At 43.2% G+C, this 27,958-nt stretch overlaps 1 protein-coding gene across 15 annotated transcripts in view; it reads right to left on the bottom strand.

Moving 5' to 3' along the window:
- Positions 1 to 27,958, bottom strand: part of TSNARE1 (t-SNARE domain containing 1) — a 535,013-nt gene that overhangs the window by 387,127 nt on the left and 119,928 nt on the right. For all 15 annotated transcript variants that reach the window (XM_071803753.1, XM_071803759.1, XM_071803758.1 and 12 more), the window contains one exon: positions 18,994 to 19,116. In XM_071803753.1, the coding sequence (XP_071659854.1) occupies positions 18,994 to 19,078 (85 nt within the window). In that variant the 5' untranslated portion in view covers positions 19,079 to 19,116. The remainder of the gene's footprint in view (positions 1 to 18,993; positions 19,117 to 27,958) is intronic.

Below are 27,958 nucleotides of genomic sequence, written 5' to 3'. Positions count from 1 at the left end.
TATTTTTTGATCTTCTAAATCCAAGCACAGGCAGAGAAGAGTAAGCTCGAGATGACGGGGAAGACTTTACATGTTACATCCAGCACTGCAAGAAGGAAACTCTGGTTGGGTCCCAAGTTTGTGCTAATGGCCACATTATTTCTTGGTGCTTGGCTCCTAAATAGCCAAGCTCTGTACGTGACTCCTGCTGCAAAGCCTTTGATTTTGTGGCTTACATGTTTCTGCAAAGCTGCAGATGAGATAAAACTGATCTTGGCCACTGGGGGTCATTAAAAGGCCTGGTAGAGCCTCCTCACAGGAATGGAGATATTTCTCATGCTGCAATCTGACATCTTTGCTCCTTTAAGTATTTCTCAGGACCTCAGTGTTGTGACCCACCAGGAAAAGCCGCCACTAAATCACCTTCATTTTTCAACTCTTCTTAGAGGTTTCCCTTCCTTTCCTGTTGAACTTACAAGATATGACACAGTCACTGCTTAACTGCAGATTAGCACCCAAAAACCAACCCAGGCAAACAAATATGCCTTTAAAAAGAGCAGTAGAAGAAATATAACAGCATACAAAGTCTCCTAAGCCTTCAGCTGGTCTTCTGGTCTCTATCGTGTCTGCAGCGTGGGAAAGGAGGGAAGTTTTTTCCTCCCTTCCCTCTTCCACGTTGATGAAGCAAGACACACATGAAGACACTTGATTTATTGAAGGGAATCCAGTGAGCCATGGTCATAGACCTGAAAACACAAGTCAATGAACCAGCCAGTGAACACCATGCATAGGGTTCCTACAGTTTCATGAGAAATAATCACAACAACCTTGGCCAAGAGGATTCTCTGGAGGACAGCAATACCTATAGACCTCAGCAGGTAGAGAAAGAAGAAAATCTATTTATTGTGCTAAAAATGCAGCTCACTCACAAGAATACCAGTGACACAAACCTTTTGGCAAGGGCTTCAAGAGATGACAATAAAATAATCCCACACACAGCATTATGTGGGGCAATCCATTCAAGCCTACACGTGACCACAGAATCACAGAATGGTTGGGGTTGGAAGGGACCTCTGGAGATCACCCAGTCCAACCCACTTACTAAAGCAAGTTCACCAGAGCAGATCACACAGGAATGTGTCCAGGTGGGTTTGAATGTCTCCAGAGAAGGAGACTCCACAGCCTCTCTGGGCAGCCTGTTCCAGGCTTCTGGCACTCTCAGAGTAAACAAGTTTCTCCTCATATTCAGATGGAACCTCCTGTGCTTCAGTCTGCACCTGTTGTCCCTCATCCTATCATTGGGCACCACTGAAAAGAGTCTGGTCTGTCCACTTGACATCCACCCTTGAGATATTTATCAGCATTGATGAGATCCCCTCTCAGCTTCTCTTCTCCAGGCTGAACAGCCCCAGGTCTCTCAGTCTCTCCTCATAAGAAAGGTGCTCTAGGCCCCTCATCATCTTCATAGCCCGATGCTGAACTCTCTCCAGTAATTCCTTGTCCTTCTTAAACTAAGGAGCCCACAATGGGCTCCTCAGATGAGAAGGTGGAATGAGCTTCTTAAAACCGACCAACATGTCCATTCCAGCACAGGGAAGGGTTTGTGTTGATGGTTGAGGACTGTACCACCCAAGCTTTCTGTGAAGATGTGGCTCAGCGCTGGAACCTGCTCCAGGCAACCTCAGATTAATGGTTGGGTTTGAGCACAAAGCCGTTCGGCAGTCAGCACTGTCGGCACTGTGGACATAAATACACTCATGCCAAACTATTTACACAGTGCTGTAAAGCAATGGACTTGGCTTTGAGAAACCTGCCCAAGAAAAGGTGCACAGGCAAGTGAGGAGAAAATCAAAGGGAGAGGAGAGGAGAGGAGAGGAGAGGAGAGGAGAGGAGAGGAAAGGAAAGGAAAGGAAAGGAAAGGAAAGGAAAGGAAAGGAAAGGAAAGGAAAGGAAAGGAAAGGAAAGGAAAGGAAAGGAAAGGAAAGGAAAGGAAAGGAAAGGAAAGGAAAGGAAAGGAAAGGAAAGGAGAGCAGAGCAAGCAGAGCAAAAGCAGAGCAGAGCAGACAGAGCAGAGAAGGGAAAGCAAAGCAGAGCAGAAGCAGAGCAGAAGAAAAGCAGACAGAAGCAAAGCAGAGCAGAGCAAGAACAAGGAAAGCAAGACAGAAGCAAAAACAGAGGAAGCAAGAGCAAAGCAGAGCAGAAGCAGAGCAGAGCAGAAGCAGCAGAAAGGAAAGGAAAGGAAAGGAAAGGAAGGAAAAGAAAGAAAGAAGAAAGGAAAGGAAAGGAAAGGAAAGGAAAGGAAAGGAAAGGAAAGGAAAGGAAAGGAAAGGAAAGGAAAGGAAAGGAAAGGAAAGGAAAGGAAAGGAAAGGAAAGGAAAGGAAAGGAAAGGAAGAAAGGAAAGAAAAGGAAAGAAAAGGAAAGAAAAGGAAAGAAAAGGAAAGAAAAGGAAAGAAAAGAAAAGAAAAGAAAAGAAAAGAAAAGAAAAGAAAAGAAAAGAAAAGAAAAGAAAAGAAAAGAAAAGAAAAGAAAAGAAAAGAAAAGAAAAGAAAAGAAAAGAAAAGAAAAGAAGAAAAGATTTTTTCTGAAAAAATAAGCTGAGTCCCTGCTCTGCGTAAACTAATGGATACAGAGCGAGTGGGATTTTTAGAAATAGACAGCAAATCAAGCAGAATACCCAGCATTTCTCCCCAAAAGCAGGCTGGCTTTTGTTTTTTAGCCAAGAAGAGAAATTCACAGTGTGCTACGGCAGTGAAAGCCCCTCGCCGGCGGCAGGGAATCCCTTCTGCCTGAGTCACAGCCACTCTGATGCAAATGCCAAGGAGGAAGGATGTTACAAGGAGCGCCTGGAAGGCTCTCTGCTGCGTGAGGTTGAAATGCTGGCCTGGTCCTTGTCCCCATGGCTGGAAGAAGCAAAACCACAGCAATAATAATAATAAAAAAAAGAGATGGACCAAAAAGCAAAGATTGTTCAACCAGAAACAGGTTTGAAAGAGGTATTAAGACAGGCAGCCCTCTACGTCATTGAAAGAATAAAAGAAGAGGAGGGAAGGGAAGGAAAGGGAAGGGGGAAGGGGGAAGGGAGAAGAAGAGAGGAAAAGGGGAAGGGGAAGGGGAAGGGGAAGGGGAAGGGGAAGGGGAAGGGGAAGGGAAGGGAAGGGAAGGGAAGGGAAGGGAAGGGAAGGGAAGGGAAGGGAAGGGAAGGGAAGGGAAGGGAAGGGAAGGGAAGGGAAGGGAAGGGAAGGGAAGGGAAGGGAAGGGAAGGGAAGGGAGAAAAAAAGGAAAGGAAAGGAAAGGAAAGGAAAGGAAAGGAAAGGAAAGGAAAGGAAAGGAAAGGAAAGGAAGGGAAGGGAAGGGAAGGGAAGGGAAGGGAAGGGAAGGGAAGGGAAGGGAAGGGAAGGGAAGGGAAGGGAAGGGAAGGGAAGGGAAGGGAAGGGAAGGGAAGGGAAGGGAAGGGAAGGGAAGGGAAGGGAAGGGAAGGGAAGGGAAGGGAAGGGAAGGGAAGGGAAGGGAAGGGAAGGGAAGGGAAGGGAAGGGAAGGGAAGGGAAGGGAAGGAAAGGAAAGGGAAGGAAAGGGAAGGAAAGGGAAGGGAAGGAAAGGGAAGGAAAGGGAAGGAAAGGGAAGGAAAGGGAAGGAAAGGGAAGGAAAGGGAAGGAAAGGGAAGGAAAGGAAAGGAAAGGAAAGGAAAGGAAAGGAAAGGAAAGGAAAGGAAAGGAAAGGAAAGGAAAGGAAAGGAAAGGAAAGGAAAGGAAAGGAAAGGAAAGGAAAGGAAAGGAAAGGAAAGGAAAGGAAAGGAAAGGAAAGGAAAGGAAAGGAAAGGAAAGGAAAGGAAAGGAAAGGAAAGGAAAGGAAAGGAAAGGAAAGGAAAGGAAAGGAAAGGAAAGGAAAGGAAAGGAAAAGCATTGACATAAGACACATTAACAACTCAATTAACATCCCTCATCTAGTTGTAGGGGGGATTCCTGACATCCCCCAAATCCAAAGGGGTCCAACTGTCTGATCTCCAGGAAGTTCAGTCTCCCAAAATCAAACTCCTATTTGCAGTCATGTCTGTGTTAATTTTGTACCTAAGCATGTACTTTTTCTCCCTGTCAGGATGTCAACAGGGCCTGGTTTCTTCTTCACTGATAAGCAGCAAGTGTGAAAACCCTATGAAGAAGAAAATAACAAATTCTCTGTGAAAATACTGAAATTCTGTTAACAAATCCACGATAAAAAAATATGAACAAACAGCACTTTGGTTTAGCTATAAGACTATAAAAGGAGAGGTATAAAATGACAGTACAACTGAAAACTCCAAATTATATTTCACAAACGTCCTTACACACGTATACATACACTACACAGGCATACACCTCAGGTAGGTATATAAAGACATTCTAAATAGTTTTAGCCATTTTACTCTTATTAGATCCTGGCTTGGTATTATTTATGCATTGTTCAAAGGCAGAACCATCTGGCTACTGTCTGGCTGGTAAAACACTTAAGGAAAAGCAGCAGACAACTCCTCTTTCCCAACCTACTTAACTCGTGCAGTATCTGAAATAAATCTAAAATACTGACTACTACATGATTGCAATAAAGGGGTTTTTTTTGCTGCATTTTGTCGTAAACTCAAGTTCTTCGCAAACCGTGCTTTACTGCAAACCCTCTTTCTAAGTCTGTGCTTTATACCATCTTACAGAACTGAAAATAATAATAAATTTTAAAAAGAGGTGTGAGAAATGAAGGGGAGAAAGCGATACAGAAGTCTCATTTTGCTCAGCCCATCAAGTTACTTCCATATGTGTGGGCAAGTCTGGTAGGTTTGAAATTTTCAGGCGCTTGGTACTGACTTTCCCCCTTCAAAACCCTTTTTTTTGGGGGAACAGGATCCCTAACAGTCTTGTCTCAGCACAGCTTCATATACAACAGACCCATTTCACACACAATTTCATGGCATGTGCGATTCCCAGCCCAAAAGGGTGGATTTAGGACTTTAAAAAATACTCTATGGGAAACATGGTGAGACACTGGACCAGGTTGCCCAGAGAAGTTTTGGATGCCCCATTCCTTGAAGTGTTTAAGGTCAGGGTGGACAGGGTTTTGAGCAACCTGGTCTAGTGGAAGGTGTCTCTGCCCATGGTAGGGGGTTTGGAACTAGATGATCTTAAGGTCCTTTCCAACTCAAACCATTCTATGATTCTACGGTCTTTCTGCAAACCCACTCCCAAATCTCTCTGGGTGAAGCTTTCAAAGCAAGGAATGGTCAAACACACCAAAATATTTCTGTGGAATATCCTGTTTCAGCACATTTCTGGGCATCAAAGGATTTAGGAGCCCTCAGGTTTGTCTATAAAAGAGTCTTTATTTGAAAGATATTATATCAAGAGACCCTTAAAAACCATTCAGAGTAGACAGGGGCCTTGGACTATGCACTCCCCTGTCCCTGCGTACATAATCAAATACATGTTGATCTGTGCAATCAGACCTTAAATGTGTTTCTGAAAACCAGATATATATGCTGTAAAAAAAGGTCCACTGTGAATATTTTAATCCTGGTACCGTACCTCCCAAGAATTATCACCTGCCTACCACTTCACTGTTCTTGCAGGCTTAATTCCCATTAAGAACATTGGATTTAGAAGGAATTTAAGCATTTTTAATGCGCATTTAGGATGTGTTCATATAGAAAAAAAAAGTACCATCATTCCACTGTGGCCCTCAGATACCAGAGAAAGATAACACAGAAATTCCAATAAAGTGTTTCTACTTATTTCATCTAAAGATGTTGCAACACCAATCTCCTGCTCAGCCAGCACATTTCAAAGACAGAGACCTTGTCGGCAAGTCCCATCTGCTTATGAAGCAGTTGTGGTCCTTATTTCCATGACATTCAACCAAGTTACTGCTACAAGGGGCTGGTCTAAAGCCACCACTTTGGTTTGGCTTGTCCCTAGGTGTGTTTTAAGTTCAAAACGAATGGCAATTGTCACCTGGGAACGTGTGCTGCCAAGCAGAGGAGATGTGACACAGTTGCGCTGGCCACTGTCCTGCCGGCCATCTGGTCAGATGGCATCATGCCCGGCTGTTAGACGTGTGGGTCTTTGCCAGGGACAAAAGGATCAAGTTTTTTTCAGATAGACTAAGCCCAATTAAAATTAAAAATAGCACATTAGATGAAGGAAGTTGCTCTGTGATTTGGGAGAAGTGGGGACACTCCCCGGTGTCACCAGACAAGAGCCATTGTGTCAATCTCCCATGACATTGTGGACTGAGAGACGGAGGACAATGGTAAATAGTCCTGAAACAAGAATAAATGTCAGTCTCCGATCCTGACCTCCTCTAAAAAAACAAGTTATTTAGGGCAAGAAAGGGTGTGCACTGCAGAAAGACGTGGAATCCAGAGAATAAAATGCACGTATTCCTTGGAAAATCACAAGTAAAGGTTGTGAGAGACAAGCTCTGCTCTTCATAGCTTGAAGAGTCATTACTAACAAGATGATATATGGTTCTTCAAGAAAGTCTTCCAGACTGGTTTCTTCAGCACTGACACCCATATGTGCAGTAGCAATACCCCAAATGGCAAAACTTCCCCTACTTCACCCTCCAGCTGCTTTGTTTCCATCGCAGCCAAGGGAAGAAGACAAAGGTAAATCAACATCCACGATGAGAATATGTATCAAACTCCACAGCTACAAGACAGAAGAAATTATAGTTTCTTCAAATACTTCTCCAGACTAAGAAATCATCCAAGGAAAAGAGAGAGGAGCAAGTTTTGTTGGTTGTTGGGTTTTTTTTTTATTTTTTTGTGGTTGTTTTGTTTGTTTGGTTGGTTTTGTGTTGGTTTTGTGTGTGGTTATTTATTTATTTATTTATTTAAAATATTTATTTTAAAATTTAAAAGCAAGTTTACACCTTGTTGGGTTTCTACTGTGCTGATGTTCGAAAATCCCAGTAGCAAAGCTCATGTGTGGTTCTGCTGAAGAATAAGCTCAGGACAGAAATAGCTCAGCTCAAAGGATGGTTGGTGCTACACAGGAGTTGGATTCAATGATCCTTGTGGGTCCATTTCAACTCAGGACATTCTATGATTCTATGAAGGACAAACCAAGAAACCTCAGTGGCTAAAGCAGGCCCTCTTTTAAGGGAATAACCAAGTTGTAACAGCAAGGAACCCAGGCTAAGGAAAAGCCCACAGCTCAGGAAAGGGGAGGAGAAAGCCTTCTCCATGGAAATCGTAACAGCTTCAAACCTTGGGAAATATCCCCAAGGGAAACAAAGCATGTTTAAACTAAAGGAGGGAGATTCACGCTGGACATGAGGAAGAAATTTTTGACACTGAGGGTGGTGAGAGCCTGGCCCAGGTTGCCCAGAGAGGTGGTGGATGAACCATCCCTGGAGACATCCCAGGCCAGGCTGGACGGGGCTCTGAGCAACCTGATCTGGTGAAGATGTCCCTGCTCATGGCAGGGGTGGCACTGGGTGAGCTTTGAAGGTCCCTTCCAACCCAAACTCTTCTGTGATCCTATGATTTTTATGAATCCCAGCCATCAATATCAAAGTCTAACAGAGGAATTCAGGGAATATCTGCAATGCATACATCCTAACATTAAACTTTAAAACCCTCCTTGCTCCTAGATGCTTTCTAATTCACCTTAATCCCCAGTCTACCTGCTTACATCTGTTGAGTCCTTCCTCACTGTCGATCGGTGACAACCAATGATAGGATAAGGGGTAATGGGTTCAAACTGGAACACAAAAGGTTCCACTTAAATTTGAGAAGAAACTTCTTCTCAGCAAGGGTGGCAGAGCCTGGCCCAGGCTGCCCAGGGAGGTTGTGGAGTCTCCTTCTCTGCAGACATTCAAACCCGCCTGGACACCTTCCTGTGGAACCTCAGCTGGGTGTTCCTGCTCCATGGGGGGATTGCACTGGATGAGCTTTCCAGGTCCCTTCCAACCCCTGACATTCTGGGATTCTGTGATTCTGTGATCTTTAATCCCTGACCAGTTCTACCTGCCAGTGTCTGTCTCCAAGTAAACATCAACTCAGAAGAAGAGAGTTAGAACTTATATTTCTAGACCAACAACATGGATAAAAGTTTTATTCTTTTTTATTATTATTATTATTTTTTCCACTCAGCCCAAATTCTGTTTGTGTCACATACATTTTTCAGTCAGCTGTGTCTACCCTTCATAGTGCAGAGAAGTGAGTTTGTGTACTTCCTACAAATAAATACATCCTTATAGTTAGGTTTCAGAACAGCAATCCACCACTACTGTATTTTAGTATCAACATAAATCTCCATTCCCATTTTGCTTGCAGGAACGAATACTAAACAACTCCGCTTGTATCTTCGAAGAGAAAAAAGGAAAAAGCACATATACACAAAGGATGCTAAACTCTCTTTTTCTAGTTGATTAAGAAAGATATATTCTGCATCCTTAAGTATTTAATTAATTAGATTAGGCAGCAGGAGGACAAAGAAACAAGAAAACAGGGAAGTTAGAAGATTTGCACAAGGTCACATTACAGAGCAGTGGCAGACGTGACCTAGACATCCATCACCTCTCTGAACAACCCGGGCTAGTGTTTCATCACCTCATTGTAAAACATTTCTTTCTCATGCTCAGCCTGAATCTCCGCTCTTTTAGTTTAAAACCATCACCCCTTGCATTATCACAACAAGCCCCGCTAAAAAGTCTGTCCCCATGTTTCTTATAGATGCTTTTTAAGTACCAAAGGTCACAATAAGGTCTTCCCAGAGCCTTCTCTTCTCCAGGTTGAACATCTCAACTCTTTCAGCCTTTCCTCATCCCTCTAATCATTTTCATGGCCGTCTGGAGCCCAATTCTGCTTTTTTTCCTGGTACAACAACTGGATGAACTGAACTGGGGGAAGACACCACCTCAGAGATGTTAGCAGCCCTAGACACAGAATCACAGAATCACAGAATCCCAGAATGTCAGGGTTTGGAAGGGACCTCAAAAGCTCATCCAGTCCAATCTCCCCACCAGAGAAGGAACACCCAGCTGAGGTTCCACAGGAAGGTGTCCAGGCGGGTTTGAATGTCTCCAGAGTAGGAGACTCCACGACCTCCCTGGGTAGCCTTTTCCAGGCTCTGGCACCCTCACTGAGAAATTTCTTCTCAAATTTAAGTGGAACCTCTTGTATTTCAGTTTGAACCCATTACCCCTTGTCCTACCGCTGGTTGTCACCGAGAAGAGCCTGGCTCCATCCTCCTGACACTCACCCTTTATATATTTGTAAACATTAATAGGGTCACCCCTCAGTCTCTTCTTTTCCAAACTGAAGAGACCCAGCTCCCTCAGCCTTTCCTCATAAGGGAGATGCTCCACTCCCTTAATCCACTCCCTTAATTACCACTGATTTCAGATTCTAATTACCCTGTTGGCACATCTGCATGGCAAGACATAGTTGAGCATCAGGATGTGCATAGTGAAAAGGCTCTGGTGGAAAAGCAAACACCTGCAGTAGAGCTCCAACTTCAGCCCACTTCCATCAGATCCCCATCCAGTGAGCATGGACAGATGTAAAAGGTCATTGGATTAATCCTACTGTCACCTGAAATTCAATTCCAACTATGCATCCTGCTTCAGAAAGTTATTTATAGGCACAATGTAAGAAAAGAGGCTCCTGATACAAATATCTGATACCCTCAAGATGGAAAGAACAGGATGCAAAGCACAGCGTACAAGAGAAGGGGTCCAGAAAATGTTAAGGAAGATGTGCAGCACTTGCACAAATGTCATAATACAGCCAAGCACCCATGGCTTGTTGGACAAGGGATTTAAAGCAAAGAGCTCTCTGCTTTCCTAACTGGAGAAGAACTCTTGAGCAACTGAGAAAGCTGGCAAAGAATCGCATGGAAATGACATTATTAAAAAAATCTCAGAGTACTGATGTCTTGTTGAGGTCTCAGTAGCTTAAACAACCCTGTTCCCCGAAAATAAGACCTACCCTGTAAATAAGCCCTAGCATGATTTTTCAGGATTTTTGAGGATGCTCGAAATATAAGCACTACTCTAAAAATAAGTACTAGTTACAGTTCATTAAAAAAGTCAATTTAAATAGTGTCCAGGCAGCCATATATATGTAAAAAAGTAAAATTAATTGGCAACTGAATGCAGTAGGACAGATGTGATAGAATGTGATGACATGACTATATTTGAAGAAATACTGATTTTTTTTGTTGTTCAACAATAAATGTAGATTGTTGTCCATGGAAAAATAAGACACCCCCTGAAAATAAGCCATAACACAGCTTTTGGAGCTAAACTTAATATAAGACCCTGTCTTATTTTTGGGGAAACGGGGAAGAACTTATCCAATCTTTGCGTGATGTGACAGCTGAGTTGTTTGTGTTGGGTTTTTTTTGGTTGGTTGGTTGTTCCGTTGGTTGGTTGTTTTTTCAGTAAAACTTCTCAGGAGCTGAAACTAAAGCACAAGACAATATCTTCAAATTTAAGGAAATAAATCCACCTGGAAAGACATTCCAAGAGGAAAACATCAGGTCTGGGTTCCCATTAGAAAACTAAAGGAACTGGTAATCAAGTGGAAAATGGAGCAAATTATTCTGAAAGGGTGAGATGGTTCAATGCATTTCCAGCTGAATGTTGCCTAAGGAGAGGCCAGAGTCTTTGCTTTCTGGTTTTCTGTTAAATATTTGGACCACTGGCATGATTTTTACATGTTTACAGTAAAATGGTTTTGGATGACCAAGAAAAAGAAAATAAAATTGGTAGAGAAGACAGATTTTTATCTTTTTCCAAGAGGTTGGTTTTTATTGTTCACAGAATCACAGAATGTCATGGATTGGAAGGGACCTGGAAAGCTCATCCAGTCCAATCTCCCCGCCGGAGCAGGAACACCCAGATGAGGTTACACGGGAAGGTGTCCAGGAGGGTTTGAATGTCTCCAGAGTAGGAGACTCCACAACCTCCCTGGGCAGCCTGGGCCAGGCTCTGGCACCCTCACCATGAAGAAGTTTCTTCTCAAATTTAAGTGGAACCTCCTGTGTTCAAGTTCATACCCATTGCCCCTTGTCCTACCATTGGTTGTCACCGAGAAGAGCCTGGCTCCATCCTCCTGACACTCACCCTTTAGTTATCTGCAAACATGAATGAGGCCACCCCTCAGTCTCCTCTTCTCCAGCTCCAGAGCTCCAGCTCCCTCAGCCTTTCCTCACACGGGAGATGCTCCACTCCCTTCATCATCTCTGTTGCCCTGCGCTGGACTCTCTCCAGCAGTTCCCTGTCCTTCTGGAACTGAGGGGCCACAACTGGACACAATATTCCAGGTGTGGTCTCAGCAGGGCAGAGCAGAGGGGCAGGAGAACCTCTCTCGACCTACTAACCACCCCACTTCTAATCCACCCCAGGATGCCAGTTCGTTTGTTGGTTGGTTGTTTTGTTTTGTTTTGATTTGATTTGATTTGATTTAAACATATAAAGTTGTTAGTCCACCCTCACATACTTCATTCAAACAGTTACTTATTCCAATGGCGCATTCTGGTTTTGCTAGTTATACAAATAAATGCATAACCACTTCCCTGAAATACTGAGATTATAGTGAAACATTTACTATAATATTAAAATTGCCGTAAGGGATAGGGCAGAGGTTTTCAAAACAGACACTTTCAAAGTTAATTTGCGTATGAAAGTTAATTCTCCTGGCAATTCCATTTGCTATAAAACATGCTGTCCATTATTCTTCTAATATGTTTTCTTATGTTTAGGTTTATTAATTCATTAAATTACTGCTAAGATTTCTAAGAACTGGATGTAAAAGAGAGACTATCCTCTAAATTTAGTTTAACTGGGCTAAGGAAATAAATTTATAATGCTTGGAAGTCTTGAACAACAGTAAAGCAACAATATGAAATAATTCCTCTGTAGATGGCACAAAAAGCTTTTTGAGGTTGTCTAGTGGGACAGACCATCTTATTATGAGGTTTTTTGGTATTATTTCCATCTAAGCTTTCACCAGCACTTTATTTCAGGTCAATTAATAATCTATTTAATACAACACCCATGTTCTCTACTTCCATGTCCCCATAAATTCAAGAAAATATGACAGGACCCAAGAGTTAGAAGTGAAAGCCAATCATTAAGACTCTCAGAAACATTTTACACAACATTTGACAAGTCATTTTATTGTCTAGTGCTGTATAAAATAGAGGAAAGTCCACTTTCTTTACATTCTTTACAGACCCTGTGGTAACCCTGGAGTAACATTTGTAAACCCACTTATGCATGACGGATTAAAGGTGCTACACAAGGTTACACTTTCAGTCCTTCCCTCCATTCTACACTTGACAAGACTCCATCTCAAACACGCTTTGGTTATATTATTATACTGAATGTGACCAAGACATGGTCCAATCCTTCAGTTTTAAAGGTTTTAACTTTTAAAAAGACACCCCTAATATTGCATAGTAGCTTTGAATCTCCCTAAAAGATTCTAAAATTTTGGGTTTGCTTTCTTTCACTGCTTTTAACTCAGATAACATTCTCTACTAAGGACATTTAAGTGCATGGTTGAGTTGCTTATTACTCCAGCGAGGAACAGTTGCCATGACCAAATCTTGATCACCTTCTAGACTGTTCGGACAATGTTGTACACTGAAATGACCAGGGGTTTCAATGTCCCTTTAATAGTGTTGTAAGTATTGTAAGTAATTTTAGAATCATAGAATCAATTCGGTTCGAAAAGACCCTCAAGATCATCGAGTCCAACTGCTAACCTAACACTGTCACTAAACTGTGTCCCTAAGAACCTCATCTACGCCTCTACTTTGAGAAGTTAATGAGAAAACAAAGCAGTACTCAGGTCTGAATATAGCAAAAGGACTAACCATCTGCTTAATGTTAATTAACCTCAGAGGGGCTTCTTGTGTAATTAAGAGTTTGTTATGAGCTTCAGCACTTTGCAAGATCAAGATGTAAAGATGGTGGTGGATTGCTTCCCATGGGTTGCCATCAGATCCAGATCTGCAATGAGACCATGTCATGGTCAAGCCACAACGCTGGTTCATACAACAGCATTTGAGTGAGATTTGTCTACAGAACATCTACCCAAGCTTTAGCCACTGGGCCTTGGTCTCCAGCAGAGCTCCTGCCATCTCCATCCCACCAAAGGCATCATGACTGGTTTGAACATCTCCCTCACATGAGCTCTGCAACTTTGCCAGCCTGAAGGCAACAATGAAACCCATGTTGGTTGGTTGGTTGGTTAGTTATTTTTTTAAGGACAAACCACTTTCCAAAACTGTTAAGAAAGAGCAAAATAAGATTGGAGAGGTACGTAGAGGACAGAAGAATGGTCCAACTGTTAAGACAGGACAGAAATAGCATTGCCAGCACTTAGAACTTTCCACCCAAGAGCTGGATGGTGTATCATAGCGGCAGGTAGGTGGTAGAGAGGGAAGGGCAAAGTAGATTATAGACCCAATTCCTGGAAAAAATTGTGAGAACAAATCATGTAACAACGGCTAAGTCTCAAAATGATAATTAAGTGATATATACCCAGCGAACGCTGCCAATAATAACTTGCACGGACCCATCTAATTTTGTTCTGTGACAAGATAACCAATCTAGCAGAGAAGGAGAAAGGTGCACATGTGATATATCTTGAGTACAACTCTGGTCACTGTCCCACATGGTATCTTCACAAGCAAGGGAAAGAAAAATGATCCAAACGAAGTCACGGTAAAATTAAGCACTGACCCAACAGTCCCTTGAGCGCACCTGGAAACATTGCATCTCTGGAATATGAAATCACCCTCACCCTTTCAAATCTGCCATTTAATGTCCAGGGCACAGTGAGGTTAATAAAAACAGTGTTAAAAATTTCCTGGCTTGTGGCATTTTAATTCAAGCTATTTGAATTCCCTGACCCCTGCGCCTCCCTTTGCACAGCAGCTTTTGTTCATTTTCCCCACAAAAAGATGGATTTGGGAGGACAGGTGGAGAGTGCATGTTGCACACATCAAAATAGTAACAATTCAGGGTTTAATTCCTACTGTTGTCCAGCGTTTGTATTTTAAACGTCACATTACTTAAAACAAAAAAAAAATCATTTGAAGTCATTTCAGTCCTTCCCATTTCCCAGGTTATAAAATAAAAATAATTAAAAAAAAAAAAAAAAACTTTATACTATCTAATTTCCATCTTCTCCATGCAACAGCAATGCACAGCTGAAGGCCAGAGAAGCTCCTATAAGGAAACAGGGGAACACTTGGTTTTCAATGGATTTTTGGGAGCAGAATGAGGAGCAGATGTGGATGCTGCTGGAGGAGATCGCAACTCACAGCAGCAGAGCAGGGATGTGACAGCTCCACTTGCCACTGCCCACTGTTCTGTATCGGCTGTGGGATGACATCGTCAACCCCAAAAACTGCTACACTCCAACCCATCCTGATGGTCTTTTTGAGACACCTTATGGTGCTCTCCGATTAAGGCTACATAATATATGAGTTTTGTTCAGTGCCATCTTTTTCCTCCCAACAATTTCCGATAGAAAAATAAAACTAATAAAAAAGTCTACTGGCTTCTTTTTTCAAGAAATCCTGGATATCCAGCAACACCACCAAAAGCAGAGTTTGAACCAGCGCTGTCTGACATCCTGGACTATCAGGCAAAACAAATTCCAAACAAACCTGCCTCTGGGATTCCTCCCCAAACTGCTGCACAGGGAGCCTGTGGATCTCTCTAATTAGGCTTGTTGGCAAGGTCAACCATCACACAGCCCATGATGGGCTGTGAGTCATCACCACATCATCCCAGGGCCAAGGGAAGCATCTTAGAGGAGAGGAGAGGAGAGGAGAGGAGAGGAGAGGAGAGGAGAGGAGAGGAGAGGAGAGGAGAGGAGAGGAGAGGAGAGGAGAGGAGAGGAGAGGAGAGGAGAGGAGAGGAGAGGAGAGGAGAGGAGAGGAGAGGAGAGGAGAGGAGAGGAGAGGAAGAAAAGAAAAGAAAAGAAAAGAAAAGAAAAGAAAAGAAAAGAAAAGAAAAGAAAAGAAAAGAAAAGAAAAGAAAAGAAAAGAAGAGAAGAGAAGAGAAGAGAAGAGAAGAGAAGAGAAGAGAAGAGAAGAGAAGAGAAGAGAAGAGAAAAGAAAAGAAAAGAAAAGAAAAGAAAAGAAAAGAAAAGAAAAGAAAAGAAAAGAAAAGAAAAGAAAAGAAAAGAAAAGAAAAGAAAAGAAAAGAAAAGAAAAGAAAAGAAAAGAAAAGAAAAGAAAAGAAAAGAAAAGAAAAAGAAAATAATAAGGAAAATGGAAAAGAATAATAAAAAAGTTAAGAGGACACTCTCTTGATAATATGACTTTTTTTAAAACAAAACAAACAAAGTAAACTTCTTTCTTTTTTTAAAGTCCCCTTTTCTTTGTTCTTTTTCATGAAATTACAGTTTTCAAAAACGAAGTCCCCAGCAATTTTTCTTTCTCCCATCCCACTCTATGACCCCTTGTTGTGAGAAGCCTCCAGCTCCTTGGGCAACCTGGGGCTGCCAAAATCTGCTTGTTTTTTGTATGTGACATCCATGTCAGTTTAATACCAAAAAGCTGTTAAGCAGTGCTATCCCCATCACCTTTATCCTTATAAGATCTCAGGGTTTCCTATCAGACGCCTGCATATTACTGCTGGACCACACGCCATCGTTGGACGGTAACTATCTGCAGGGATGCTGGTGCCTGGTTTTATTTATTTATTAGATATAAAAAGAAGAGGTTTAGAGCACACGCCGAAGATATCCATCACTGTCTGCCCTGCTGCGAGCAGACATTCGCATGCTGGCAGGAATGCCACGCTCTTTTGTTCCAGCCCATACCATTATCTAATACAGCGGGCAGTTTTCTGTTAGCAAGCCAGTCATTGATCTTTCAGGAGAAGGAGGCAGATGATTAGTGTTGCGTTACCCTCTCCTGACAATTAATTAATGACAATATTTGGGGATACTACAACAAAAAGTCATCCAGCATGGGTTACACAGTCTCCCATGGCGAAGTGGCATGAGGAGCTACACAAGCTCAGATATAACACCTCTGACTGAGACAAAAAGGAATCATAGAATGTCCTGAGTTGGAAGGGATCCACAAGGAACATTCAGTCCAACTCCTGTCCCTGCACAGGACAACCTCACAGTTCACACCATGTGTCTGAGGACACTGTCCAGTCTCTTCTTGAACACTGGAACAGGCTTGGAGCTGTGACACCTCCCTGGGGAGCCTGTTCCAGTGTCCAGCACCCTCTGGGTGAAGAACCTTTTCCTCATGTCCAACCTGAACCTCCCCTGGCACATCTTCCCGCCATTCCCTCGGGTTCTGTCACTGGTCACTAAAGAGAAGAGTTCGGTGCCTGTCCCTCGTCCTCCCCTTGCGAGGAAGCTGTAACCACCACGAGCTCTCTCCTCAGTCTCCTCTTCCCCAGGCTGAACAAACCAAGTGACTTTAGCCCCTCCTCATACGGTTTCCTCTCCAAAACCTTCCCCAACTTTGTAGGCTCTTCTGGACACTCCACAGCAGTTTAATACCTTTTTATTCTGTGTCCCCAGCCCTGCACACAGTGAATGCTCCAGGTGAGGCCACACCAATGCAAAGTAGAGCGGGACAATCCCCTCCCTGCCCGGCTGGCCATGCTGTGCTGGATGCACCAGGACACGGGTCCCTCTTGGCTGCCAGGGACACTGTTGGCTCACGTTCAACTTGCCATCAAACAGAACCCCCAGATCCCTCTCTGCGGAACTGCTTTCCAGCATCTTGTCCCCCAGTCTGTGTGTACAGCCAGGGTTGCCGTGTCCCAGGTGCAAAATCCGGCACTTGCCCATGTTGAACTTCATGCACTTAAGAAACATTTCTCCAAGTTGCCCGTGGCCAACACAAGCAGGTTACTTCCCTTGCAATCCTTTCTACAAGGATGCTCAGCCAAGGGACTAACTCAGTATTTAGCATCTTTGCAACTACTTTTGGCTTGCTGGGTAAATCAGCCCTGGAGAACCCTCATGATGTGCCCGTCACAATGCACCCGAGATGATGTTTGCTTGTATGGAGGGGAAGCCAGCACTCAACTCCAAGACGTAAGCCAACATGTTAACAGGCTCCAGCTGAGCATCCGACAGATCGTGGCTGTATGACAAAAAAAAAGCTGATGTTTCTACATCAGCTGCTTTTCACAATCCACTGAGGGTGGCTTCAGCGTCACGACGGTAACCGCCAAATGGTGGCCAAGCTGGGCACAACAATGCAGCTCCTCAAATATTTAAAGATTGCAAATGTCTTGAATTATTCTGTGTATCTGCAGTAAAAATAGTGATCCTTTCATGCAGCACAATAGGTATTCATGGTTTTTTTTAACCTAAACTACAGTGCACTGAGATTCATCATTCGTCTCGTCCACATTTCAATTCTCTTTTTTTTATGGTTCTTCCATTGTGCCCAAGTATCCCATTCTTCCCTGTTTTTATGCCTTCAATTTTGCCTTGTAGAATAGCCTGAAAATCACTATTTACAACTGAACAGACAACTCTCACTTACTTCAATACCTTCTCCATGTTCAAAGAAAAGAAAAAATTCATAACTACACCCAAACTCGTAAGAAAACAAAAAAAAAAAAAAGAGAAACTTCTATGCTTCTTTTATATTCCCATCCAGAGGAAACAGCTGTTTGCAAACCAGCAAAATGTTTCCCAAAGAACATTTGTAGCCCACTAAACCTGAAAATCAAGACAGGCTGCCTCAATGAACAGCCCAGCCAAAATCAAAGGCAATTGAAGAGAGGCGTGATGTTCTTTCCCAGTGCAAAGTGACAACAAAGCTCTTTGCCATGTTATAAAGTCACTTTTTTTGATGCTTCTGCAGAGGTCTGAGCTCCCAATCATGTCTACACCAGACGCAGGACCAAAATTAAATGCAAGAACATGATCCAGCTAACAAGGCTTGTTGAAAGCCAGACTAGATTAACTTAGATCTGGCCTTACAGCAACTGCTCATCTGGATCAGGATCTGGCACACATCTGGGCAGCTGGAGATGTGGTCTCATCCGCCCATGCCCACGTGGCCTGAACTTCTGAACAGCTGCTCAGAATGGGGAGGATGAGACTTACCTCTGTGAACAAGCCAGCCCATGTCAACAGGGGCAAGCATTGCGCTACCCAGTGTTCTCCTGGCCAAAGATGCTTCCTACAACTTGCCTGTGTCAAGAAAGGGACACAGTGGAGCCAACGCTCTACAGACAACAGTCAACAGACAAAAGCGAGAGGTTATAATCATTAGCTGTGCTCCATGTTATGACCATCACATTATGAATTAGTTTTCATGAAGAGCAGCTTTGCCTTGCACATCAGGGACAATTTCAGACACACAGGTTGATACTGGGATGCTTTTTTCTTCCTACTTTAAACTTTCTAGAGTACTTTGGGGCAAGGAGGGAAGAGGTAAGGAAAGCACATCTGGTCTTTGCCTAAAAACACGCCACAGAAAAAGAATCCAAGGCCGTTTGCAAGCCACTGTTTCAGCATTTCCTGAGCAAGTTTTTGAACTTGTTGTCACATCCAAGAACATTTCCCAGATTCAAGCAGCCTCCACAGCAGTTAGTTACCCTTTGTGGAAGCGCAGCACATATTCCCACCTACTCCCGTCATCTCGTTGCCGACAGTCAGCCAGCCACAAAACAACCATTTAGACAAGATTCTTGCAAAGACACTGAGGAAACAAGGAAAGACACGAGCAGGTCAACAGAATATTCCGCATTTCTTTTTCTAGTCCCCCAAAATACCTCCGAAATCCTCATCAGCACTGCTTTTCCACATTGCAGCCTCAAGTCCGGAGCACGGTAAGACGTGGTGCCTCATCATACAAACAGAACCCAGCAAAAGTTTGGTTCTCACCTTCAAAAATCACCATCAGAAATAATCTCTGGAGAGAGTGTGATATTTATACACCAGCCACACTGGACATGAGTAAGTTAAACTTTGCTCCCCAGGGACTCAAATGGAATGAATTACATCGAGGGATCAATACTTTACCGAGAGGTTGATAGCCTTGTCTTGAAGGGCCTCCAAATGGATTCCTGCTCCCAAATCCACTCCCATCAATGGATCCATAAGACATTTTCTAGATAGCAATGGATGCGGGATTACACTTCAAACCTAAGGAAACAGAGAAAAAAGACAGATACAACACTGTAAAAAAGTCAGTTAAACACAGTATTCTAAGAAAAAAGGGAAAAAAAAGGCAGATGAAAAAAACCAGTACTATCTCCAAACTTTATGATGTCTACTTGCAAAAACAAAAAATAAATAAATGACACTAAAATCCAGGTTCCTGGACTACAGTTGATCTTGGGGGTAAACAAGTCATTTGATCTCCCTGTGCCTTATTTTCTCCAGTGATGAAGGGTAACCATTTATCTGTTTCAGCCACGGCAAGACTTTTAATTCCTCACCGTTCACAAAGTGCTTTGAGATCCTGAGCTGGTAGGCAAAGACTAGGCACTCGATCAAAAAAAGGTAATGCTGTCTTCTGGAACATTACCATTACGCAGCTGGCTAGGAGTCTATCCATCATACTGCAGTCTTGATGAGCTCTCAAAAGAGACAGTTTACTGCTATATTATAAGCTCCTGGGCCTCTAGTATAAATATTGGAGCCAGAGTTATTTTTTTCTTGCTGGTTCAGGAAAAAAAAAAAAGAAGCTGCAAGGCCTAAGGTAACAGCAGTAGAATGAAATCAATGCAGCACTGTCCGAGTACTCCTTCCCACTTTCTGGCTCCCCATCCACAGGTGGTGGCTCACCATGGGGCCCAGATACCCTCCAGCATATCAGCAGGGTCTCAGGACTTTGATATTAAAAATAGTTCAACCCTAAGGCATGGAGATGATGACGGCAAACGAAGAGATAAAGGTGCTGCATCAGTTGGGGCCTGATACAGGACCAAAACCAGCTGTCGCTTCCTTACACCAAGACAATGAAAAAATTGCACCAAAAAGTGAAAATCTGGAGGCTGAGAACAGGAACTTGCTCCCTGAAAAAGGCAGAAGACAATGCTGACTACTAGGCAGCCTTCCATCGAGGAGCACTGCAGTAATGCTACAGTAGAGAAGGATGGGAGAGTCCAGTGGAGAGGACACGTTGGTGAGATGATGAGGGGTCTGGAGCATCTTTCTTATGAGGAGAGACTGAGAGAGCTGGGACTGTTCAGCCTGGAGAAGAAAAGCTGAGAGGGGATCTCATCAATGTTTATAAGTATTTCAAGGGTGGGTGTTGAGAGGATGGACCAGACTCTTCTCAGTGGTGTCCAATTATAGGATGACGGGCAACAGGCACAGACTGAAGCACAGGAGATTCAATCTCTAATATGGGGAGAATCTTCTTTCCTTTGATGGTGCTAGAGGTCTGGAACAGGCTGCCCAGAGAGATTGCGGAGTCTGCTTCTCTGGAGACATTCAAACCCACCTGGACACATTCCTGTGTGATCTGCTCTGGTGAACCTGCTTTAGCAGGTGGGTTGGACTGGATGATCTCCAGAGGTCTCTTCCAATCCCAGCCATTCTGTGATGACTGGAGACATCACCTGCCCTCCATGTAGGGAGCTGCTCTGTCTCAGAAATGTCACTTGTTGACTAAAGAACAACCTGGACCATAAATTCATTTTCTCCAACAAGCACTTCCAATACTTTCAGCACAATCCAGAAGATGCTGAGCTGTAAGGCGGGATGACATGAGATGTCATATTCCATCCTGGGCCTAGATACTCAAACTGCACATGGCCTGGCCCAGCAACTTTCCCTCTGACACACATAAAGCTGGGAAAGGCCTCCAACTTGATAAGAGCTTCTTGACACATGGCCACGTGTTGCTTGATGTCCTGGCATATGCACTGATAGGATGCCTCAGCAGAAGGTTGAAGTCTCTTTCGTGTTGAACTGACACAGGGGTGTATTTGTAACTGTTCCTTTGGCTTGTCCTTCATGGAGAGTAGAGCACCAGAAATTCCCAGTTTTGGACTCTGTTAGGAACAATCTAATGGTCTCAGGCATCTCTTGTACTTCATTCTCCTTTTTCCTTTCAAAGCTTGAAAATCAAGCAAAAAATCACTGCTGAGACTCGCCAGACAGGGAAACTATACAACTGAAGAAAATCACTCACCATCCTCGCTTAATTGGGCCAGACACATAAAAGAGGATGAAAGTGCAACTGCCATGAGAGACCAGGGGATGGGAGTTAAATCCACTAAAAGCAGAAAAAATCCAGAGTACAGCTTCTTCACCCAGGCTCAGCCTAACACGTACACACATAATTGGCATCTGAGGTTGCAGGTACCCCTAGGCCATAAATCTTTCATTTCAGAAAAGCAGCCTTCGGTCCAGACCTATGGCAACCAACCTGCAATAGCTCAAGCAGACAGACAGAAGGATGAGTGTGTGTATTTGTGTGTGAATTGAGGAGGCAGAAAATGAAGTAAACAGGAGAGAAAGTTAAAAGAAGCCATCTGCGAACCAAGGGTTCCCAAGACACAAAACAACACAACAGTTGATCATGTCAAGCATATAAAACTATAAGCACCAGAAAAATATATTATCATAGAATCCTTATGGTTGGAAAAGACTCTCAAGGTCATCGAGTCCAACCATTAACCTAACACTGGCACTAAACCATGCTTCCAAGAACCTCATCTACACATCTGTTCAACCCCACCAGGAATGGTGACTCCAGCACTGCCCTGGGCAGCCTGTTCCAATGCCTGACAATCATTTCTGGGAAGAAATTTTTCCTAATATCCAGATGAAATCGGGATGAAATCTAAACCCTGTATTGATGAAAGTTCTTCATCATAACCACTAAACAGTGTACAAGAAACAGATGAAGATTCAATCGGGAAGTCTGTGGCGGACTTGGGAACAAATCTGGCTTCTCCCAGCTCTCAGGTCAGCCCACAACTACCACAGTAACACAACCTCCATCACAAAATGCAACGCAAGACCCAGCAAAAGTCTCACCTGGGAAAATATGGGCTCACAGAAGACAGTTACAAGAAAATATCCAGGTAGAGATAAGGAGTTATTTTATTTTCTTTACCTCCCAGCATGGCTACAAATTAAGACTGTCATTAGCAGGGAAGTGGGACATTAAGACAGCTTAAAAACTGCTTCTGTATGAAGGTTGATCCTGACCCATCCTCCCTTTTTAGAGATAAGGAAGCGGAAGCATTTGCTGTCACAACTTCCCCAAGGCCACATACAATAAGCGTGGAGTAAAACCCTACATCATGTTGTAAGATGACTTGATTATAACTGGGCAAGTGTTTCTTTGGCAAATAGTGAATGCATCTATTTTTTTCCCCAACAGAGTGGTGTGAAAGGGGGAGGGAAGGAAGGCTTTTAGAGCACTCCAAGTGTTTCGTGTTGATTTAGCATTTTCAAAGCATGCTTCCATTTTAAAACTTTTCCTTGCTGTTACAAAGCAAAGAAAAAAGAACTGAAAAGGAAATATTTTGGTTTAGCTTATCGAACCTTTTTAGAAACAATCACCTCCCGCCCTATCTTTCTAAGCTATTGAAATATCCTTTATTCACAAAGCTCCGGAAACACACTCCTACTCCACAGTAATATATTTACAGGAAAATTTAAGAGCAGATCTAAATACTTTTAATTTGATTGGCAATAAAAGCATTTCCCTCCCCATCCCCATGGCACCTCCCAAGTCTTTTGTCTACTGCTCCTCAGGGACACTTGTCCAATTTACTGTGAAGGCAGTTTGTACAAATTGGAACAAGCATTGCCTAACATACTAGATACAGAAAAGAAGAAACAAACAAACAAACAAAAAAAAAGAAATAAGATTTTAAGATTTTATCACAGCTTTATCCTCATCATCTGAAATAAAAATGAAGGAACAATCACACCTAAGCAAGCCTGAAAGGACAGGCATGAGTTTCTATTTTAATGACACGCAACTATTTCTTGCCTTGCATATCCTGTAGAAGTCAATCATGCAATTAATGTAATCGTAGGATGTAGGTTGGTCCATGTTTCTTGGATTGGGAAAGATACTGGCAGGCAAAACTACTTGAGTTCCCCTATACACATAATTCTCCATTTAGAGGGACATTGAGCATTATTAGTAGTAGGAATGAAAGACAAGATTTCAGCATGGAAGAAATATGTTAGAGGGCACTTTAGATAAGTTTGATGTTTTTGAAGTTGAGTTTGATTGAGAAAGGCATGAGCATACTGGAAAGAAATGGAAAAGGAGGACAGACATGGACATATTGTGTTAGGTTAATGGTTGGACTTGATGATCTTAAAGGTCTTTTCCAATCAAAACCATTCTATAATTCTATGATTCTGTGATATTGGAGCAAATGCAGCAAAGGGCCATGAAGATGACTAAGGGATCTCTTCTTGATGGTGCCCAGTAACAGGACAGGAGGCAACTGGGATTAACTGAAATATGGGAAATTCCACTTAAAAAAGAAAAAAAAAAAAAAGTGGGTTTTGGTTGGTTAGTTGATTTTGATTTTTGGCTTGGTTGGTTGGTTGGTTTTTATGGTAAGGGTGGTCAAACACCAGCAAAGGTTGTGCAGAGGTTGTGGATCCTCCATCCTTGGAGACATTCAAGCTCTGACTAAACATGGGCCTGAGCAACCTGTTCTAGGTGGCCCTGCTCTGAGGAGCCGTGTTGGACAAGATGACCTTCAGAGGTTCCTTCCCACCTCAGTATTTCTGGGTTTCTGTGATTTTCCTCCTCGGATGCCTGAAGCGGCTTGAGAGCCATTCACGGCCCCTTTGGCAGACTGGAGGACCCTTACTGTGCCTGTTTACTAAATATATGGAGAAAGGAAGAGTAAGCAAATAGCAAACCCATCAGCTTCATTTCCACCTCTGGCAAAAAAAAAACTGGAATAAATTCATTGAAAGTATTTGATGGTAAAAAACAGAGTAACAGCCAGCGTGCATCTGGCAACAAGTCATATCAAATCTATGATAAACTTCTTTATGCACCGAGTCAGCAGGCAGTGGAGTTAGCAGAAAAACAGCAGATATTACAGCTTTATGCTATTAGAGGCTTTCTTGTATGGCAGAGGAAATGGATTGGAGGTGCAGGTGAATTTTCTTTTTTTTAATTAGAAAATGGACTGTTATCATAACAAAAGAAGAAACTGTGTGGGGTCCACCAAGCTCTGCTCTCTCCATCTACATTTTTAGTGAGTTGAGTGATGGAAGGGGGATTAGCCTCATTAAACACACACATGACACCAAACAAGGAGGTTAGATGACAGCTTCAGTATTCAGAACGATCCTAACAAACCAGAAGTGATGATTGACAAAGAAAATAAGATTCTACACAATTGAGGTCAACTTTAGGGACCTGAGTTTAGAAGAAGGAAACAAGTGCATGAACGAATGATGGGGAACAACTGGCCAGTGCTGCACAGAAGGACAGAACTGCAAGCTGAACACGAATCCATAATAATGTTTCTTGTAAAAGTGGTAGACATCATCAGGGGATGTATAAATAGGATTACAATCTTCTAGACAGGTGAAGTAAACCTTTTGCTTGACCCCACACTGCAGAGTCCTCAGCTGTAGGCAACAGGCTCCAGCAAAGATTTTGCCAGAGACCGAAGAGAGTCTAGAGGGAACTTGGAGAATGACAACAGGTCAAGAAAACATGACCTGCAAGGAAAGACTGAGTAAACGGGGTTGCTTTGCCTGTAGAAGGAAAGGTTGATGGGAAAACTTGAGCCACCAAATCTGAGAAAAGCCACTGCAAAAAGAGAGGGGGGAAAATATTCTCTTCAATTGTGCTGGACAAGATAAGGGAACAGCTCTAAATCAAGGCAGGAAAGATGGAGACATTGGGAGAGCCTATGAGGAAATATAGAGCACCTCTGCGAACAGGCAACATGGGGAAGGTCTTCTTATATCTGGAGATGATACGACTGGCCAATGCTGGTTGGGGTCCTACACTGGGAAGGCACCCACAAGGATCATCAAGTCCAACTCCTGTCCCTGCATATGACAACTCCATAGTTCACACCATGTGTCTGAAGGCATTGTCCAGACTCTTCTTGAACACCAAAGTGCCTTCACGGAGGGCTTCAGAAGTCATTAGTGATGATGACATTTCCATTTCTGCATGACCAACTAGAGGTACATTTTTCCAAGGTTTCTAACCCAGATAAAATCCTTGTACCTACCAGCCTGACCTTCTTCATAAAGAGAGAGCAGATCGTTTCACACAAATCATCTTTACACATCAATCCCTCCAGCCTCTGGTCAAACCAGGTCACCTCTTTCCATAAGAACCTCTCTGAGGCTCCTGTTAATGAAGGACCAGCCCCAGTGACTCCGTTAGGAGAGCTGCATCTTCTCACCTCTTGAACTTTGCTGTTTGATCTCTGTTGCCTCTTAACCTTCTTTCAGATGAACTATATAGATTGGCCCACTTTCATGTCTTGCTAGGAGACTTGTTCACCAGCACACACAAATCACAAAGAGAAGGCAGAATATTCACTATTTTTTTTGCCTTCCATACAGCTGCCTCCATTTCCCTGCCTGTAAAATGGATATAGAGATAGAGAGTCCTCCTTTTTGAAGGATTAATTTGATTAATATTGAAGTTTCTTCAAGCCACGAGATGAAAGGCCATACTTGCAAAGCATGCTGCTTTCCCAAATTACCTCGAAATAGTTTGTTCCCCAAACATGACTCTGTCATTCGTGTCACAGACATGTCACTTTTCAGCTTCTCAGGGATTTTCTCACTTATTAATGTGATGATTTTGGCTGGGATAGAGTTAATTTTCTTCACAGTAGCTTGTATGGAGCTGAGAGAATAAGAAAGGGGGAGATGTTTAGGGTGACAGTGTTTGCCTTCCAAAGTCACCATTACCTGCCTTACCTGGAGTTGGCTGAACATCTGCCTGCCCATGGGAAGTGGAGAATGAATTCCTTGTTCTAATCTGTGTGCATGGCTTTTGCTTTACCTATTCAACTTCCTTTATCTCAATCCCTGAATTTTCCCACTTTTACCCTTCTGATTCTCTCCCCCATCCCACCAGGGAGTAATGAGCGAGCGGCTGCGTGGTGCTTAGTTGTCACCCGGGGTTAAACCACAACAATTAAAAGCAAATCTCAATAAACCTGCATGCTGTTCACCTGGAAAAAAACATCCCTTTCCTCTTTGTCAGAGAGGCTGAATATATCAACAAGGTCTGCCGTGGAAGCACTTTTTTGTTTTTAATCAATGGTTTTAACAGTGAGTTGGTGTAATTGCACAAATCCCCGAGTGCTCGCTGAGCCTTGTAACATGACTGTCAGAGGTCAATCAGAATAGCTGTAGGGGATGACTTTCTTCTTTTTCAGTCTGTGCCGTTGAGGTAATTTATTCTCCTCTGGATCTTTTGTGATGTTTTTTAATATTAACACCGTGTTCTTGGGTGGCTTTGGGCAGGCAAGGCGATGAAGCAGTGCCCAGGAGCTGAAGATATGACTGGCAGGAGAGTGGTCCAGGGGCGATGTCCTCCATGCAGTGGGGCCTGGGATGCAGCAATACACATGCTTCCTCACCCTTTGCTTCTAAATTAAGCTTTAATGCTGATGGAAGGTCCTTGGAGGCTGAAGTCATCTCTGTCTCCGTGGCCTGAGAAGCACACTTTCTAGCCTAGATTGACATGACACAAAATGGGCCACACCTCAAATACTGTGTTCAGCCCCTCACTCCAAGAAAGCCCTTGAGGTGCTGGAGTGAGTTCAGAGAAGGGACCAGAGCTGGGGAAGGGGCTGGAGCACAAGTGTGATGGGAGCGGCTGAGGGACCTGGGGGGTTCAGCTGGAGAACAGGACCTGAGGGGAGACCTTCTGATCTCTGAACTGCCTGAAAGGAGCTTGGAGCATGGAGGGGGTTGGTTTCTTCTCCCAAGTAGCAAGTGACAGGACAAGAGGAAATGGTCTCAAGTTGCACCAGGGGTGGTTTAGATTGGATATTAGGAAAATTTCTTCCTGTAAAGGGTTGTCAGGCATTAGAACAGGCTGCCCAGGGAAGTGGTGGAGTCACCATCCCTAGAGGGGTTTAAAAGACATGTAGATGAGGTTCTTAGGGACATGGTTTGGTGACACTGTTAGGTTAGCACTTGGACTCAATGATCCTGCATGTCTTTTCCAATGAAAATGATTCATTGATTCTATGATTTCATTTTTCAGGACAGTATATCTATAATCAGATCTTATACAAACTCAATTGGCTTCCAGAAACTTCTAGAGACACATATGTAGTACTTGACAGGAACAACGTCACTTATGACTGTAAACAACCTGATTCAACACACCGAAGCACACTCTCATCTACCCTTCTGCAGCTGAAGCGTACTACAGAGAGAAGCGAACGCCCACAGCCTTAAGGCATCATGGAGTAGGTGCAAAGTAAAAACAGCAGGGATTATCTCAGAAATGAGCTGCTTCTGCTATTCTGGAGATTTGCTAAGAAACAATGAGAGAAATTTTCTTTTTTGCTTTCTTCCTCGTCAAAGCCTTATTTCAGGAAAGTATCTGATCACTTTCTAACAGATTTAGTTTTTCTTCCCTGAGGTATAGCTGCCATCGTAGATGTCTCCAGGAGCAGAGCAGTTTGTCTTCGAAACAGATACTATCAGGACAGGCTTCGAAGTCAGAGATAGTGGAATAAGACATCCATGACATTTCACGGAGATATATACTGAGCCATGAATAGAGCCAGTTGGTTCACTGTGCTGCTAACTGGGATGACACTAAGAGCTCTGGCTGGTCTCAGTGCGCTTGATTGCAGCCTCCACTCAATCTCATTTTTCTACCAGCTCAGCGGCACTATGCAGACCCAACATGAACAGTTTCTGCCTAACTCCCTCTTTCATGAGTCTGTCATTCCCAAGATTTGCAGCTAACAGCACCCATCAAGTACACCAGATCCCTTCTTGCCAATGACAAGGCACTCCATCCCCACCAAACTCATGA

This window comes from Patagioenas fasciata, chromosome 2, assembly GCF_037038585.1.
Source record: "Patagioenas fasciata isolate bPatFas1 chromosome 2, bPatFas1.hap1, whole genome shotgun sequence".
NCBI lineage: Eukaryota > Metazoa > Chordata > Aves > Columbiformes > Columbidae > Patagioenas > Patagioenas fasciata.
Note: the sequence above shows the minus strand (reverse complement) of the source record. Positions and strands in the feature narration are given on the sequence as shown.